Below are 19,382 nucleotides of genomic sequence, written 5' to 3' on the forward strand. Positions count from 1 at the left end.
TAGAGTAAATTACAGGGATGCCATTCATCTTTGCAATCAACGAATTCATTCTAAAACTGAAAAGAAAGCTAACGAAAATTTATTTCAATTTAATTGTGACTTCATAGACAGTCAGAAAACCCTTCTGGAGTTAACATCAAGTTGCGTTGAAAAATATTAGGGAATCAACTGTAGTATTTTAAAGATTTGAATAAATCGCTGGTTTAGCGCCGGGCTCGGCGTTACGCGGTTGTCATGGAGATCTCTGACGTGACTTCCCTTTCCTACTCCCCGCCTACAGCTGAATGATACCCGGTAGTGATGTCAGTTCCCGGAGTTAAGAAACGTGGCCTTAGTAAATGGGCAGTGATAGAGGTGTAGCGGTTAGTAATACTATAACAGTAATTAAGACCTGCTCGTGTGTAGTCTGACAGATATATTTTGATCATTTTGACATCTGAGCATTGCACGTAAACATGGCCGATGTCGACCAGGGATCGACATTTTCCAGTGAATCCGCTTCTCCGGCGCTTGACAGTCTAAATGCCAATGTCTCCAATGGAACCGACTCCACCAATGCCACGGTAGCCAAGTTTGTTTCGACACCTGAAGGCACGGCTTTGGCATATGGAAGCCTCGTATTTATGGCCCTGCTCCCCATCTTCTTCGGAGCGCTGCGGTCAGTCAGCTGTGCCAAGAGCAAGGTATGGTGTTTTGAGAACAAATGAGCTTTTTATCAAGATGGGTTTACGATTAGCATGACGACTCTATTGAAGGCTTTATTGTTCCATCTGGTGGGTTTTCGGCTTTATTTATAACATTAAAACTTACACGCTGCAGTATTGCAAAAACACCCAGACAGCGAAAGAAATGTGTATTACGTGCAAAAATATTTTCAACAGCAAGGCGCTTAACTTGGGAGATATACAGCCGTTATTGCAAAAGAACAGGCCTCATCCGTAAGCACTGGTTTGCTGCATTTTTATTTTAGTGTTTCAGTCGAAGATGATCACAGCAGGAACTGAGGCTTTATTGGACCGACACTAAGAAGGGGGAAAATTCTCCAGAATGGAAAACTTCCGTGGTACATAAAGTCCCCTTGTAACCAGATTGTTAGGATACTAGGAAACGGCATCAGGCGTAAAGACAACCGGGGCGTCTCAAAAGCACAGTATTTCCTGCGGGTAGCGCTCTTATTCGTGGACCTCATCACTTGTGAAAGGGCGAATGTTCAACACATTGAATGAATTATGCTTTTCTGCACAAACAAGCACCGAGTTTTAGCGATGAACACAACAGCACTAATCAAACATTCTTATTGATGCACTGTGCATAGTTCTTTTCTAACTTACGATACCAGTACGTAGACACCCTCATTGCCTGGCTAATTAATCCTCATGAAGCATTTATTAAAACCGTAGATAGCTGCTCTAGCTAGGATTTCCTTTCCCCTTAAAGCATAATTTGAAGAAAGAGGCCCCCACAACATACCATCAATGGGTTGCTTATATAATCCCAGCAACGGTGTCTTCAATAGTTGTTTTTCCCCATTTGTGTGCATGATGCTTGTGGACTAACAGGGTTTCAGAAGGTATTTTTTTAGTCATGTAAAGCTGGCCTGTGAGGTGCAATAACATTGCCTTTTTTCTGGGATGACTAAAGCTAGCAAACTTTTAACATTCTCTAAAGGGAGATGTGTGGATTCTCTTAATTTACTCTGAAGCTTAGAGGTTACTGTGTTGGGTGCATTGAGTTTATTGGCTTCTGGTTCTGCTTTAGGAAGTATGTCAATTGCGTCTAAGAAAGTCCAGTGCTTTAATTTCTATACACTTGTTCCATAGGTGCCTCCTGAAAATGATTGGGCTAATGAGTTCAGAGTGAGTATTAGCACTGCTAGCACATAACTAAATTAATAGGGGATTTTCAATGTTGACTGTCTGTATTGATCCCTAAGGCTGTGTAAAGTTGATATATTTGAGTTAAATGGGTGTGTTTAAGTATCTTAACCATTGTTGATGCATTTTTCTTTCTGTAAAGGGATCACTTTCAAGAAGGGAAAGTAAGAATGTGCCTATTAATGTTTTGATTGTAAGACAAGTCAGTTAATTTCACAATTAACACATAAAAAGTAGTGTACATGTAAGAAAAGGGGAAAGCAAACTGGGTCTTTCATTTGTGCGATACTGTGTTTTGGTCTGCAAGATTATGTGGCTGATGTATGGTGACGTAGTTCTGTTTTCATGTCATGTGCACAGAGCACGTTGTGGAATTAATCAACACAATGTGGGGGTGAGTCTAACCAACATTGGAAATGTTTATATGGGCTTTCCCTTAGGTTTGTGAAACAACAATCGGGCTCGGATTACTCTCACCATTCCACATGAATGTCTCCACAGACTGGAGATCCTCAGCCGAGTTTAGTCTTCCAGGTTTAGAAAGACCCACACAGCCAGATGAGGAGAAACACCTTTCATTTTTCAAAAATGAACTTGTCAGTATCGTAGGAAATTGTATACTGTAAGTTAATTCTTTGGAAAGGCCTGAGGATAATGGAATTTACACCTGAAGTACTTACCTGGAGTGTAACTTACCAAATAAGTCTTAGACCCCAGATGATCTTTTATGTGTGCTTTTAGGCAGGTTCATGGGTGTGCTTGTTTCTAGCCCCTACATTTGTTGAGTATTTTTGCTTCAGGGCAGCGACAAGTATGGTCAAGTTTCTGTTGGCGCCTCACTCGCCACTTTTGTGGTCGAGAGCTCCACAGGTGTGCAAGCTCACAAAAAAACAGCTCTTGTGGTCTTTACGAGTCATGAGTCTTCACAGAGAAGCAGCGCCACTGGAGTGAAATTCAAATGACACGTTCCCCTTGAAAAAGGACCTCTTTCTTGCTCCCCAGTGGTTTTTGTTACCCGTAATAATGTGACCTAGTTTGTGAAGGCTGTTCTAATTTTACAAACGAAACCCTGTGGAATTTGCAATGACATATCATGTGCAGCAGTTGAGTTTCATATCAGTGTAGGTGCATATTGTACGAGAAGGATGTGTGTGCACAAACTAAAAATGATATCCGGTTACTCGAAACAAAAGCAATCAACGTGCAGTTTGCATTTCTTTTTCTCTTTTGGAATGTTGTCTCCAGAAGGCTCCTGTCCAATAGGGATCTGCATAAAGAATCACCAGATGTAGAAAGAACAGATTTTCTATTTTAAGAGAAATGATGCCTTAGGTATCCATGGATTCTTTAGTATGGTCACCCCTGCCATTCCTGTGAGTTGCAGCCTCCAGGGACTGTGATGTCAGTAAGACTGGTAAATAGTGGAAAAGAGCCTGGCAAAGACAAGTAAATAGATCACTTGAGAAGATGGGGGGAGGAGGAGCCTTGTGGAGGTACAGAAAGTGTAAGGACAAAGATCATGGGCAAAAAATGATGGTGGGGAAGCCTGTTACATATTTAAAGAAAACAATGTAGATCATTTAAACCACTTTCTTCAGTGGAGGTTTATGCACATTTAGACCATTTCCCTTGTCTCTCTGTCCTCTCCTCAGAACTCCTCGGACATGCCAGAAACCATCACCAGCCGAGACGCGGCCAGATTCCCCATCATTGCCAGCTGCACTCTGTTTGGGCTGTACATCTTTTTCAAAGTAAGCCTGTGTCTCTTTATTGCTTGCCTTTTGGACAGGCCGGACGAGACGCGTCATAAGAAACGTAAAGGCAATATCTGAAGATGGATGACTAACGGGGCCCTGTTAGTCTTTTTAGAGTATTTCACAACTTGTATGTGTGTCAGTGTAGCCGACAGTAACCGCCCGTGTGGGTTGTGTCTTCGCACACGCACTGCTGCTGGAACTGTGCATGCTGGAGGCTCCTGCCTGGAGCAGACTTGGAGTTGAAAGTCACCCTTCCGTTAAGACCGAAATGGATAATCGGCAACAAAAAACACTTTAATTCCTTAATCAATACAGCTTAAAACTAAATAAGGATGCACAGAAGAAAGACATTTTTCATCATTTATATGAGTACTATATCCTCATTAGCACATCTTGTGCCCAGAATAAAAAAGAAGTGACCAACAGACTTAACTACACCTTCACATTAAAGGGGGCGCTGTTTTATTAAAAGGGACATTCAAAGTAACCCTGTCAGAAAACTTCATAGTCACAGGAGTTTACTAAACGGGAATTTATAAGCTAAGGTAATTTGGAACAGCACTATCTGGTCTCCGACCTTAGGGAGTTCTGTGAACATTTAAACAGATTTAACTTCAAATTAAAAGAAAATATAGTTCTCGCTTGCCTGTCATTACCTCTCATTTCTCTCTGAGGCAACTCAGAACATTGGGAGCATCACTGTCTTGAGTTGGAAATATTGCGTAGACTTCTGGCAGGAGCAACACCTTAGGTTTAATATCTATCTTGACTGTTGATTAGGCAATAGACAGTGGGTATTAAAGTAGTCACTCTTCATGACCCACCTTTGGATTGAAGCAGTTGTTCCTCTGCAATTTTGGTTTACAGTAACCCTCGTCATATGAATTTAATTTGATCCTCGAAAACTGCTTGAAAGTGTATAACAAATCAAATTCTGATTATGTCCCGGGTTATAATCTCTGATTGGTTCCTGAATTCAAACGCTTCCTTAGACACTCAGGCTCCACCTTGATGCAGTACAGAATGGTATGAAAACAGTAACAACCCTGGATAGCTATTCGAGTAACATGCTTCAAGTCATTAGCCGATGCATAAACAATAGATAGGAGAAAAATAGCATGCCTGCTTGTTTATGGTGCAGTAGTTACATCATTAAAGTCATTAGCAAATACATAAACATTATTCTTTTATATGGAAACCTTTTTAACACGAACCTTAATTATAGAAATGTTAAAATATAATAAAAAGTAAATTCCTCATCTGAGAACATATGCAAACAAGAATCTCAGCAATGCTTTATGAGAGCCTAGCTAGAGTGAAACGCTGCATGTTAAATGGAAAACAAAAACAGGTAGGAAATTGAAAATTCGAATACTGAGGGATTACTGTACTTGCGTAGTATTTAAAATATAAATTGGAAAAGTAGAAAGTCTGCTTTTTATGGTTTAGTGGTTGTCTTTGGTGCTCTGAGAAAGCCTGGTATGACCTGTTAACAACTTGTTCATGTAAGGCAGGTCTTCACTCTAGAACTGGTTGGGGAAGGGATGAACGAACCATCATTGAAGAGTATGGCTGGGTTTGTCCATTTAACATCAGTAATACAACAGCTGGTGGGCAAAATGGGGGGACAAGTACAAAGATGCATATTTGCTTTTTTGTCATATTAATGTACTGACATAATTTTTCTGTTTTCTTCAGATATTTTCTCAAGAGTACATCAATTTGCTACTATCAATGTACTTCTTTGTGTTGGGGATTTTAGCGCTGTCACACACTATCAGGTAAGTTCTTATTTAAAAAAACCGACAAGCACTAATAGTCCTTAAAGTCTGTGTAGACTTTGAATCCTTCCAGAGCAGGAGTTGAATACTGACATATTTACTTGTATGACTTTAAAAAAAAACCTGAAATTTGTTTTTGACCGAGCAGTTTGATATAGGTGTTAAATGAAATCTTGACTTGATTGTAACAGAAGTGCAGTGTTGAAAGTGTGATATACAGGATTGAGCAAAGTATGAAATTGATCACTGGGAAGATTGTATGAACCTTTAACTTCAGAGAAAGGGAGAAAATGTTCATTTGAGTTCTATAGTTTATGAAAATAAATGTTTTTTTTATATCTTAATGAACTTATTTGTTTTCCAGTCCCTTCATGAACAAGATATTTCCTGCAAACTTCCCAAATAAGCAGTATCAGCTGCTATTCACCCAGGGATCTGGGGAAAACAAAGAGGGTAAGAATCTACAAAATATTAGAATGATGTGGTGCCATATATATTACGCACCTTTTGTACATTTTATCATTTAATCCTTTGATGAAATGGTTGTTTGCTTACTTTAGCCTGTTTAACTGTCCAAAACCTGAAAGCTCTTAACAATTTAAGGTATGTTCTCAAATTGTTAACACTAATTACACAGTCACAATGTATTAAAAAGTAAATTGCCTGGATAAAACAAGTAAAAACACGGTGCATTTAAATGACAAAAATAAAGAACTTGGTTCACTCCTGAAATGGATATCTGGGTTCCATATCCAGTCCCATTATGTCTACATTTTATCATCCAGGTGTTGTGTACAGTCTAATCCAGTGTTGAGAGATTTGACCTCTAGAATTCCTGCACATCAGATTGCATGCATGCACTTCACTGGCACTGGCGGAAGCTCTTGGGTTTTATAGATCGTACACAGCATCAATTTTAAAAAACATTTCAACAGTATTCTTATACAATGGAACAAGTAATAGGTTTATTCCATGCTGAAAAAAAAGAAGAGAGAAAACACAACTTTTCGGCCGTGGAGCCTTCTTCCACCTGAACATCTTATACAATGTAATAGTTGTCTTTTAATGTTTTACCAAGCATATGAAAAACTTAATTTGATTGCAAGTCTTTAACCTTTTTGTTTTGCTAAAAGGATGTTTTGGTGAGTGTATAAATACCATGTAGTTATTATAATACAAAATTCACACTGTAGCACTGTTCTGCATGATGGAATAAAATAACAAATATTGAAATTTAAAGGTTTGTGATAATCATGCATAGCAGGTCTAGATTCCCATTAAAACACAGTTCCAGAAAAGAGAAGGTCACTTTGGAACACATATCAAAATAATTGCTATGTGGGTTACATTGTAAAATGTTTGTATGTTAAGTGGTGTGTCTTTGTACTTTGTTTCAGAAATTGTCAATTATGAGTTTGATACCAAAGATCTTGTGTGCCTTTGCTTCAGCAGTGTGGTTGGAGTTTGGTACGTCCTCAAAAAGGTAAAAAGCACCAACATTTTTTTCACTCACACAGCTGCAACCATATTTTATTTTAAAAATTTAGTCCTGAAAGAGGAACACAGCTACTCCAGCTACTCACCACCAGATGGCATTGTCTCCTTAATAATAATAATGATTGCTTACACTTATATAGCGCTTTTTCTGGACACTCCACTCAAAGCACTTTATAGGTAATGGAGACTCCCGTCCACCACCACCAATGTGCAGCCTCACCTGGATGATGCGACGGCAGCCATAGTGCACCAGAACGGTCACCACACATCAGCTATCAGTGGGGAGGAGAGCAGAGTAATGAAGCCAATTCATAGTGGGGGATTATTAGGAGGCCATGATAGATAAGGGCCAATGGAAAATTACACCCCTACTTTTTTCCGAGAGATGCCCTGGGATTTTTAATGACCACAGAGAGTCAGGACCTCGGTTTTATGTCTCACCCGAGGGACGGCGCCTGTTTACAGTATAGTGTCCCCGTCACTATACTGGGGCATTAGGACCCAAATGTACCGCAGGGTGAGTGCCCCCTGCTGGCCCCACTAACACCTCTTCCAGCAGCAACCTTCGTTTTTCCCGGGAGGTCTCCCATCCGGGTGCTGACCAGGCTCACACCTGCTTAGCTTCAGTGGGTTGCCAGTTGTGAGTTGCAGGGTGATATGGCACTTAACAGCCTTGTCAAATTGAACTTAATTAATAATAATAATTGCTTACACTTATATAGCGCTTTTTCTGGACACTCCACTCAAAGCGCTTTACAGGTAATGGGGACTCCCCTCCACCACCACCAATGTGTAGCATCCACCTGGATGATGCGACGGCAGCCATAGTGCGCCAGAACGCTCACCACACATCAGCTATCAGTGGAGAGGAGAGCAGAGTAATGTAGCCAATTCATAGAGGCTTAGAGGAAATGTACAGGCAAAGTTTTTTGGTTGATTGTTTAGATACTTTATTGATCCCGTGAGGGAAATTGTAGTGCAACAGCAGCTTTACACAGACACAGTGTAACAAATGATACAATAATAATAATAATACAATACATACAACACGATCAGTACAGTGAATGGTGCAGAAGTTAGTTATGTACACAAGAAATTAAGACTTTGCTCCCTAACCTCTAGAAAATGTGGGCTACTGTAATCAGTTAGCAATCAGTTATGGAAGTGGGAATCACAAAAGCGGAGAGCCCTTAAAATGAAATATTTCAATTTAACATAACATTCTGTATACTAGAATATTTGGTTACATTAGCACAGCAAGTCCAGATGCTTTTAAAGTCCAGACTTTGTGTGCTCAGCTGGAATACACTAATGACAGGCAAATGCTAAGTAAACATTGCAGAGTGTGAAATAAAAGCAGTTGTATTTAGAGCTGGGGTAGGGGCAGTCGCCTGGGAATTAATGCTTATCACTTGTGTTTAAGTCCTTCTTTGGAGATGACGATTGGAGAGTGTGCATAATCTGACTATATATCTAATTTCCTCATGGATCACACGATTAGAACCAGCTTATTTTTATTGCACCTGTATTGCAGCACTGGATTGCCAACAATCTCTTTGGGTTGGCTTTTGCTCTCAATGGAGTGGAGCTGCTGCATCTCAACAATGTCAGCACTGGCTGCATCCTCCTGGGAGGCCTCTTTGTATATGATGTCTTCTGGGTAAGTGGAGAACGTTCTTGCCTAAGACCTTAGAGTCACATCTAAGAAAGAAGTGACTACGTGCACAATCTTTTAGGTGAGCATTGAAGTATTGGGAAAGTATTGCAAAACACCAAAAAATGTTATCTAAAGAAAAAAGATTACCAATAAATTTGAACAAGGTATGTTTTTGATGTTTTTTTGCTGAATTCTTTTCATATTTATTTTTCTAGTATTTCTATGAAATAGAAATAGTATGGTATTTGTCGAATTTAAGTGGTTTAATGCAAAAAAAAAAAAAGTTGTTCAAGGCCAGATGTGTTTAGTGGAATTAACAGAAGTGTCTTCCATGTCATGTGCCTTTTCCAGGTTTTTGGGACCAATGTTATGGTGACAGTGGCCAAGTCATTTGAAGCACCAATTAAATGTAGGTATTAAAAGTCAAGCCTTTTCTTCTGCTCGTAAAGGTGGAAATGTTTTGAATAGTTTTCCGTGTTGGTTTTTGGGCTGAATGATGTAAAATGCTGTTTTAACTTTGCTCAGTAGAACCAGGAGTTGGACAAAGCAACATTTCCATATGCTGACAACCACCCTGTTGTCGCAGTTAGTGCTGAAGGGCAGATCAAGGTCACAGTGAGAGTCTAAACTGTACTCCAAACTGAGTCTGAAAGTTCAGGAGGGAGTCTGATAGCTCCTGCCAGCCCTGGAGTTGATGTGCTTTCTGAAAGGAGAGAGGTTTCATTCCCTAATTATATGCGGGTTACAGACCTACGCTTTTGACATGCAGTATCACCGTGTTAAACCTTGCCCTGTTTAGTTCTGGACCTTTCTATGATGTTTTTGTAACTTGTAGTTTTTCCATGTTTTGTGTGCATGGCAAATTTTCATGTTTTAACCCGGAACATCACTTTAAAGTCTTGCATTGGTTGGATTGGGTTTGGTAGTTTTGTTCAGGAGGATAGAGGGAATAGTTGTGAATTAAGACCAAAGGTTCTCTGAAGGTTGTCTGTTACTCTCTTCACAGTGGTTTTCCCCCAGGATCTCCTGGAGAAAGGCCTAGAAGCCAGCAACTTTGCCATGCTAGGTCTGGGTGACATTGTGATCCCAGGTAATATATATCCAACTGTACTCTAGCAGTTCTGTTTTTCCTTCTTTTAGATGTGTAAACCTGTGAGCAAAGTTTTTAACTGATAAATTCAGTTTCATTTTTCACTTCTCTGGCTTTTAAAAACAGAAGCAAATGCTGGTTTATACTGCATAATTTGCATTCTATAAATTCTTCCTCATTCGTGGTGATTTTTCTGTTCATCCACCAGATGGCTGTGTAAAAAGGGGGTTGTTGAAAGATTGGGGTATATTCACTATTTCCACTAGAGGGCAGTCTTCAATTGTTATTATGTAACATTGTAATGTTTAACTGTTAATTCTTCGATTTTAGGTATCTTTATTGCGTTACTTCTGCGTTTTGATGTCAGGTGAGTTTTATTTTTTTCAGTAGTAGAACCTTTCATTAATGTTATGTCATTAATGTTCTTTGACGTTATCCACGGTTAAAGTGTTTTACTTGAATATTACACAAGGCAATGCAATTGATGAGCAAAATTAACCTTTTCACAAATTTGTTAAATGCACCATTGTATCTAATTTGTCATTTGTTTTCTTTTCATTGTTCCAGTCTGAAAAAGAACACCCGTACCTATTTCTATACCAGTTTCTTCGCCTACATATTCGGCCTGGGCCTGACTATATTCGTCATGCACACCTTTAAACATGCTCAGGTGAGAAAACATGCTTCCCTTTTGCTGTGAAACTAAAGGAAGGCCTTGCTTTCTTTCCTGCAAGCTGACATTGCAGTTTACACAGCAACAAAGCTGTCTTGGGGGAATTTTCCAAAAATACATGTTCACCTTTAGGGCACACTGTGTCACATGCTTGAGTCTAAAATACACATTTACCAGAGGCACCCACTGAACATTATCAGTGTGGTGGTGTACTGTGCTCCTGGTGGATTCAAAGAGAGTTTTGGAAGCCCTGTGTAGTGCTGTAAAATGAAATCTGTAAAGAAGAGTCCTGATTATTGCTGTCTGTCTCTGTCGTTTTCTAGCCAGCTCTCCTGTATCTGGTCCCAGCCTGCATTGGATTCCCGGTTGTGGTAGCTCTTTTAAAGGGAGAGCTGACTGAAATGTTCAGGTAAGTTGTTGTTTGTTTTTTTTGCATTTCTTCACTAGCCTTTAGAACTCGTCTTTGAGAATTGTGCGTTGGAAGCGAGACTCCTGTTTAATAAGTCTATATAAATGGGAGCAAAGCTCCTATGTCCGTATGAAATTGCTTTTGGCAGTGGTTTCAGTCTCGGCTATCCCCTAGCCTCTGAGAGGTGCGTAAACCTATTGGCAGGTGGCACAGGTCCCAGCTCAACTCTTTTGCATGTGGCACTGTGTGGTACTGACAACTGCAAGAATATGTGATAATAGATGCCATCTAAATTAAGCACAGGTCACACCCCCTGTGCCTCCAAGGAAGGTAGAAAACATCTGTACATCTGGATAATTTCAGAAAGAGTAAATCTGTGCTAGCTGTTGGCCACCCTCTTCTCTTGTCCCTGTTCGTGCATCCAAACTGCCTTCCCCTGGAACTCCTCCCCTCCTCTGCGCCCCAGGGGGAGAAAAGATGAGTGCTAATAATATCAATGCACACTGTTGTGAGCAACACCAGATTTGTTGGAGCTTTGTCCTTCGTGGTTTAGTTTTGTTTCTTTTCTTCCAAAAGCGATCCAGCTTCCCTGCTCCTGGATTGCACTGACAGGGTCAGACTTGTGCACCCTTGAAGTATTTGCCAGAAGGAGGGAGTGATTATAGTCAAAACAGCTTAGTGAAAACAGGCAGCTGTCTGACCACCAGTGCACAGGGACCCCGTGTGTGGAGGCGATACTCTACAGCTCTGCGTCCAGCTGCTGCAGTTTTGGGGGGGGGGGCTTTCCCACATCGCTCATCTGCCTGAACCTCTGCTGCCACCGATCCTCGGATAATCGCCATGGCAGCAGCGAGCTGGTAACCGTGTTTCAACCGGAGCCTTGGCTGTCACCCGGCCCGGCTGAAGCGCAGGTCTATTCTAGATTTATAGGTTCAGCCCCAGCTCTGTCTGCGTCGGAGAAAGATGTGATGTGTATATTCTTTTCCCCTTTCTCGGTGTGAAGCCGCGTCCTAAATGTTTTCTTCTCCTCCTCCTCCTCCTGGCTCCTCTTGTCCTTTCCCTGCTCTTCTTGTCGTTCTGTTCCCTCTCCTCCTCCAGTTATGAGTCTTCTGCCGAGGTCATGCCACACACCCCACGGCTCACCCACTTCCCCACTGTCTCCGGCTCGCCCGCCAGCCTCGCTAACTCTATGCAGCAAAAATCCTCCTCTCCCCGCCGTAGGCGGCACAATGCCACCGCTATGTAGCGGCCAGAGAAGTGCCAGCTGTATCTGACTGGTCAGGTACTATTTCCTCTCTTCCCTCTCTGCTTGCTAATACAGCACCAGTAGCACTCCTGCCCTCCTGTGCTGACACAGGGCCATATGTACAGTAAATCACATTTGTAAGGATTTGAAAAGGATAAATGGGAGAAATCTGGATTTTTGTAGAAGAAGCAAAACTTCAACCATTGCCTTGATTTTCGGCTTGGGATCCCTGGGAGTTTTGTGTTGCTGGAGAGGGCTGGTAAGGCTGTTCTGGGGCTCGGCGTAGTTTGTTCACTCCAGACCTTTTATCTCAACCCTGGCTCTTTGCTTTCTCCGTTTCTTGTTTTTCATGAATCCTCTCTGTCTCAGCAGCTCCCGAAAGATTGCTCTTGTTATTCCAAGAGCCTTCGTAATCAAGAAAAACGCTATTATTCATAAAACCTTTTTTTTTGATGGCATGCGTTTCTGTACCCCTTATGCAAGATGTTGAACTGTAACTCACTGAATCGGTTTATTTTATTTGTGTTCCATTTACATTCACCTCATCTGTTAAGCCAACAACAGTGTGATGATTAAAGGAGAGCATGTCTTTAATTCGCTTGAAACGTTTTTGACTTGCAGCTGACTGGCATTTCACTCAGCTGTTGGAATCCACCTGTCAGTACTATGTTTTGTTTCTTTGTTTTCTTAGCTTGTTGAACTCTGGATTTTATTGTAACAGTCTCATTCTGTGATGCATTGCACTCATCGGCACTTATTTAGATCTGAGCTTGATAAGGGGTTGTGCAACAGTTCATTGGGAGAATGAATAAATATTGTTTTACATGCACACTGGCTTTTAAGGACAGTGTTTCTTTTTTCATAGATAGTTCGGATTTGAAGCGATGTGCAGCGAATGGAACTTTATTCCCCTCCGAACTGCATTTGAACTGATGTGACTCGGGAGAGTGTTAGCACAGTTTGAATTTTCACAAACCGTCAGTTTTTCTTACGATTGTGGATTTGTGAATGTTCTCCTGTTTAATGTTTTAATGCTCAGGAAATGTTTGTTTTAATTTTTTGTATTCTTTCAATGAGGAGGAGATGAGTTCTGAATTCTTAAAGGACAGTTTTCTACCATTGCTCTGCAAGTGACCTTCATTTTGCCTATGAATGCACGTCGACCTGCTTTTCCTTTTTAAAAAGGAAAGTGCATATATCATGACAGCACTCCTTAATTTTTGAGCCTTATGTCTAAATCTGGGCTTTGGGACCTTCTGTATGTAATTTGCATGTTGTCTCCCTGTTTCAAATCTGCAAGGAAAGCATGAGGACTAGCAGGCATCTTCCTCTGTCATGCCCACCTGTCAGAGACATTTGTTTGACATCGTGCTGATTGAAGGAACAGGTTATGTCTTGCAGACATCACTGCAAGTTGAAGGAGCTGTCATTGTTGGGAGCAGAGCTCCTAAGTAACTCAGTTCTTTTAATGTGTGCTTCTGCATGGGGACTCGCAGTCACATTAGCCTAGTGAGATCAGTAGCACTCATTTGAAGTTTTTTAGTCGATGTAATGGTGAAGCAACCTTCAGGACTAGCTCTAAGATTGCTATAGTGACCACCTTAGGGCTGATTTCATCTAAAAGTTTTAAATATTTGCTCCTGGTCCTCTCAAGTGGCTCGACCAGTAAAGGATAAAGATACTATTTGGGTTCGGTTGAGCTGTATAGTAAAGATGCTGCCAGTTCAGGCTTGGGTTTGGTAACTGGCCAGCTGTCACTGGGATTCTCCAGTCGGTGATGCACAGTTAGCTGAGCATTGCAGTGATCATGTGGGCTTGAGTCGACCAGGTTATCCATGCCCGCTCTTCGGCACCATCCTGTGAAACATGACTGTTACCTGCTTGCTAACCCAAGCCAGTGAGACCGTATCTCTTCCCCAGTGGGTGCCAGCTCTCCTGAGGCCCATATGGAGCTCACAAAGTGTCAAACAATGAGTCTCTCTGACTGGTTGGGGTAATGCAGCAGGTCATGTGTGGATCCTCATTCTCCCTGTGAGGTATTCCTTGTAAGCCATTCCAGTTAATGATAAATGAGCATTTCGTAATAGGGAGAGCATAAGATTAAAGGTTTTTGCAGGTTCCTGATTTAAAATAGTTTCATTCGTTTTTACACTTATCACAGTTGGTGGGGCAGTGTGTATTGGGTTTAGTATGTGTGTTAGGTTTTATAATTATAATGGAGCACGTCGTGGTGAGTCTGTTCATCACACTCACTCAACAGTTTATACCCTTCTTATTCTTTCAGCAGAAGTCTATGATTTGACGTGGATTATGTTGTTTTTGTTGGTATACAGCATGGTATGAATGTCCACGGGTTTCGAATTCCAAAGTTGGGCCTTGCAGCTATAGCTAATGTGTTGGATTGCACCTGTTAATTTGGCCTCCTGAGTAGCTTCCTGTGATGGACATGAGATGCACGTGCTGATGTGTTCCTGTTTTGTTTGTCTTTTTGTCAAGGTATGAAGAATCTTCCCCTCTACCAGAGGTAGCCTCTAACGAAGAGAAAGAGACCGAGAAAAAGGAAAAATAGTGAAAGTGAAGCTCAGCACATCGTACTGCCTCTACATTTCACAGCTCTGTATACTGATGAGGGAAGTTGGCAATTCTGTCGCGGATGTGTTTGTTGTACGAGAAAACTATATTAAAGTAATTGTATTTCATTGGATATTTTGTAGCATATAAGTGGTTTGTTTAAAGAAAAAAAGTACAACAGCGTATTGGTGCCTATGTATTCCATTTTTTATTTATTACAAATTGCCTTGCATTCTCATAGGCAGACTTTATTTTGATGTTAATTAAGGCCAGAATTTTAAATCTGTCACTGAAAATATTGCATTTTCCTTGTGAACCCGATATGACAAGGGGGAAGCACATATTTCTTTTATAATGACACCTATTTTAGGGGGTTCCTAAAGAATGCGATTGAAATATATTCATAGTTTTGTTCCGATTGGAATAACATTTAACTGACTTTCATAGTTTTTCTAGCACACTTTCTATTTTTTAACTTTATAACTCAAACGAAACCATTTTGTTATGTGCATGCACCAGTAGGATTATGTCAGAGGTCATGCACCAAATTTTAATGTGTGTTTCCTGTGCGCACATTCATGTTTAAATATATCCTTCTGCAGGATATTCAGTGTTCCTTCCTATTCTTTCGGATTTGTAAAACTCTTATCACCCATGTATGTTCTGCATTTACTGTCTTTTGTTGTTATAGCATTTAAAAGACTATTGGCTTGAATGTGTTATCTTCAGTACAGAGACAGTAAAGCAGCAATTCTTTAGAATATAACCTCGCTTTTAGTGTAAGATGAAGGATTAACTATATTTGCAATCCTAAAGATTTCTACAGCCTGTCATAAAGCACATTTATGATTCTTGAATTGCTCTTTCGATCAGTTTTAACCCATTTCATGTCATTATGAAGCAAGTATTCTTGAAAAAAAAAGTAAATTGTGAGATATCTAAAGTTTGTCTTCTTAATTCTTTCTACTGAATTAGTTCTATTACTAGACCACAGCGGGGTAATACTGCATCTCCATGAAGAATGATTTGCCTTACTGGATTTGGGATTTGACTGCAAACCTTAAATCAATGTATCTGGAAACAAATATCAGACTTCTTACATCTAAATTTCTTTTGAACTCTGATTTACATTCTGCACTTGAATCTACTGGACTCTTAGTCACTGATATCTGCTGAATACCTAATTTCATTGTATGTAACCATGCAAGCTGGAATGTCAATGTGGCATTACCCTGCTGGTTCCAAACATCTTCATTTTGTCCTTCCTGTTTGCAGTTATGTGTGTTAGATTTTTTTTCTTCTTCTAGGTTCTTGTAAGCAGGAAATTTATTAAGACCATTATGTTACTGCTGCACTTGGTCGGTGATAGACAAGCTACGTGTTTCTACTTATCAAATGCAGCAGCAGTTTTACAGTATTGTCTTCTTAAATCCCAACAGAAACTGGCAAGATCCTTGTACTGTTAGAAGTAAAAGAGTTTAAGGTTCTGGCTTTTCTGTGTTAGGGTTAGGTCAGATTAGGAGGGTTATTTTTTTATTTCATGTCCATGCTTTGCTTGATCTATGTTTTAAATATGCTATCATCTGCTTTTTATCCCCTATTGTACCAATGCAAGTTCAGGCTAGCTTCTTTGCGGAGGAGCTGTACCGTTCTGCAATAAACTGTGGTGTACACCACTGTAGAGATGCATAAATCTTCAGTGTACAGGTGTCTCTTTTTCTCACCATCTGTTAGTAGTTGGATGCACTGTAGTTGCTGTATAATGACTTGACAGTTCCAGAAAGCTGCTTGGGTACAGACTTAGGGCAGTGTGATAAATCTCAATCCAAGGTTGCTGGTAACTACTACTTTGATGCTGTAATACCAAAGAGGTTTTTTAAAGATTTGAATGCAAGGCATCAATGCAGTACAAGTTATGTACTATACCATCCACAAATCCGCATTGCATAGCTGTACAGAACCAGAAGTTTTAAATGGCATTTCTTACACCTTTACTTAGTGTTGCTAACAAGATGATGTGACTCTGTGGACAGCATAATTGTCTGAAGTCACTGAGCATCCAGGAGAAAGGTTTTAAAACCTGCCAAGCTGGAAATGTACACATCCTGACATGAAGAAAAGGAATGTTTGACTCTTATTCATGCCTGCAGAAACGTACCGGCCATTGAGAGGAAGCAGATTTGAAAGTTATGTTGAGCTTTTGTGCTTTGTGTTATTGGAGGCTGGTAGGGACAGGGTATTGACAGACCTAATTGAATGTGTCAATATGTACAGAGAAAACAGGCCTTGACAAAAACCAGAAACCGTTAACAAGCCCTGTGTGTTCTTCGGAAATGCTGATCTTCAGTAAACTGGGCAGGAGAACCCATTACAACTGGGTAGTGTGGGAAAGCGAGCGAGACTTTATTGTAATTAAACATTCTTTTAGATTAGCTGCCTATAAAATAAAAATGGGTATTTACTCAACCTTTGTCATATTTATTTTTTCTTACCCCCAATGCAGAAAGTGAAACATTTTTCTAGAAATCTGCCTTTAGACTTCCATATAATAGTGTAGGTGAGGGGGTAATTTTCTGTACCTATTTATAGACACTTATTTCCGGTAAATTTGTTTTCTATTTTTCCAGCTGTGTTTAACTATTCCCAAAGACATTTGAGCTTAATTTTGTTCTGTTCTGTTGACCAGGTGTACAAGTGCTGAAGTTTTCCATAGACCACATTAGATTCCTCAAATAGCTCTAGCTGACAGCCTGAATATGTCAATTTAATCAAAGTTACGTTTGAGTATTCTATTGTGAGGCAAAATGTCACTGTGCTTGAAGTTTGTGGAAGACATGTAGCCATTCCTTTTGATCATATGATAAGTTATAACAGTAAACGGAAGTAGTATCCGATAGTTGCTCATCAGATGTTGCTCTACAGTTTTGAACTTGGACAATCTGATCTTTGCTGGAAAACCCTTGTGTATATTTTGTAGCCTGGCCTACCTTCATTTTTTTCCTCACTTTCCAGTAATATAAGGCTGAGAAGTAAGTTGCTTTGCCCCTGCAGTGTCCCATGCTCTGGTCTTGGCAAAGTGTGTGTTGATTTACACTTTGAAAAAAGGAATATGTCTTCAAGTAGCAGATTTTTGTGCAGGCCAGCCTGGGCAACTTGCAAAGTCAACACCTCCCCACTGACAGCCTGACAGTCTTCTGCTCGTAAACTTCAGGAAATGAAGTGACTTGACTTTCAAGCTACCATGATGATTTAGGGCTTGCTGAGTGGAGTACCTGGAACCCAAATGTTTATTTCTGTCGGTGAAAGAGTCTCTGGGAGAAAGTTCTGGAATTCATCTCAAAGATGAGTTCACTATTCTAAAAACTGAGGAACAAGTTGGGAAAAGTCTGTATGAAGGAAAATGCGGATCACAAAATAAAAAGGAATACTGTATATTTTTTTCTCTCTTGTAAAAAAAAATTGTGGGCCTGTGATCTAAGCTCAGACACCTGTGAGTTTCACAGCTTGCTCCATATTAGTTGGTTGATGAATATGAACAAGGACTGGTTCTGATACCTCCTTAACAAGTTCCTGACAGCAAGGAGACGGTGGGATGTGTGTGATGTTTTTGCTACCCTTGGATTATTACTGGACTCATCAAAACAAAACTCCCATATTAAAAAAAAAATTGCAAGTAAAAAAATCTCCCTTCATTTTCTGATGATTCACTAACAATATAGTTTCACTCAAAAGAGTCTGCACAGTATTAACGCTTCATCTTTACCAAATGTGGTATACTCTATTTCACCAAATCAGAACTACTTTGAGGCATAAGGAAGTAGATGAATTTGTAATTGCCTGCTTGTAATATTGATGTTTTTTTTTTTAACATAGGAGAAAATGATTGATGTACTTTGGTAGTAGAGTCTACTTTAAATGCATTGTTTTCGGGCTTGGGTTGTTTCTCAAGGAGCTGATCCCGGGGGATGTGTTGTCTACTTTCCCATGGTCTCAGGCAGTGCTGGGCTGTGTCAGTGGTTATGAGGCTCCCTGAGGTCAGTAGCAGTTCAGCCTGCCCCTGGGCTGCTTTCAGTAGCTATCTGATGTCTGGGGGAGTTGGCAGCTGGAGCCTGGCAGCACAAAGCCCTGGTTTCCACAGCACTGATAACTCCTCACCCTCATGTCACCTTTGCAGAGAGAAGAGAGGCAGACCTCTTCCGCTCAGCTCTGATCTCTGGCCCAAATCCCTACCTTTTCCTTTCTTTTCACCGGCACAGATTTTTATAACTAGTTTTTTTTTCCCTCACACTGCTCTCCCCAGATCCAGGCTTTTCAAGGTCAATTTTCTCTATAAAGCTTATTCCCCATTGTGACTAGCTATCTAACAGGAGTAGTCAGCCACATCCTAAAAACAGTTACATCAAATACGGAGCCAGATAAATGTTGGTTTAAAAAATGTAAGCAAGCCAAAGTGCAAACGAAAAAGACAGGACAAGATTCATAGGCACCTGCTACACCACACAACCCAGGCTATATACCCCTGGTCCCCTCGATGAACAGGTGAACCTCCATTTAGAGGGGTGGGTAGACAAGCTCTGTAATCCAACACAAAATGGTGGAACAGACCGGCACGAGACAACAGGTCACGCACCACAAAAATACAATAACATTTAATACAGAAATGACATAGTTATAGATCCTTTTAAACACCAACTATATAGAAATGTCCTACATTGGCAGCTGCTCCTATGACAGGCCACAAAGGCCATGTGACACTGGTCTAGTACAGCCCTTCATTATACTCATACCAAAAAGTGTGTGTTAACAGGTCATTCAGTTTGTCATTAT

At 40.4% G+C, this 19,382-nt stretch overlaps 1 protein-coding gene across 3 annotated transcripts; it reads left to right on the forward strand.

Annotated features, from left to right (window-relative positions):
- The first annotated feature begins 280 nt into the window (after positions 1-280).
- hm13 (histocompatibility (minor) 13) lies at positions 281-16,248 on the forward strand. Of its 3 annotated transcripts, XM_069179395.1 has the most exons (14): positions 281-683; positions 1,821-1,856; positions 3,527-3,625; positions 5,330-5,412; positions 5,777-5,865; positions 6,810-6,895; positions 8,444-8,569; positions 8,918-8,975; positions 9,573-9,656; positions 9,987-10,023; positions 10,224-10,326; positions 10,653-10,738; positions 11,837-12,020; positions 14,481-16,248. In XM_069179395.1, the coding sequence occupies exons 1-13, from the start codon at positions 456-458 to the stop codon at positions 11,982-11,984; spliced, it is 1,263 nt and encodes a 420-aa protein (XP_069035496.1). In that variant the 5' UTR covers positions 281-455; the 3' UTR covers positions 11,985-12,020; positions 14,481-16,248. The 3 variants fall into 3 exon arrangements, with proteins under 3 accessions (XP_069035496.1, XP_069035497.1, XP_006639578.1); XM_069179396.1 differs by lacking the exon at positions 11,837-12,020 and having other exon boundaries at positions 283-683; XM_006639515.3 differs by lacking the exon at positions 1,821-1,856 and having other exon boundaries at positions 283-683.
- Positions 16,249-19,382: the final 3,134 nt, after the last annotated feature.

This window comes from Lepisosteus oculatus, chromosome 16, assembly GCF_040954835.1.
Source record: "Lepisosteus oculatus isolate fLepOcu1 chromosome 16, fLepOcu1.hap2, whole genome shotgun sequence".
NCBI lineage: Eukaryota > Metazoa > Chordata > Actinopteri > Semionotiformes > Lepisosteidae > Lepisosteus > Lepisosteus oculatus.

What these genes read in the sequence shown, in the direction of transcription:
- hm13 (XM_069179395.1), top strand. Translation starts at nt 456, where the DNA reads ATGGCCGATGTCGACCAGGGATCGACATTTTCCAGTGAATCCGCTTCT. An exon ending in ATTGGGCTAATGAGTTCAGA is followed by an intron (nt 1,857 to 3,526) that starts GTGAGTATTAGC and finishes TCCTCTCCTCAG; the next exon opens with AACTCCTCGGACATGCCAGA. An exon ending in ATCTGGGGAAAACAAAGAGG is followed by an intron (nt 5,866 to 6,809) that starts GTAAGAATCTAC and finishes ACTTTGTTTCAG; the next exon opens with AAATTGTCAATTATGAGTTT.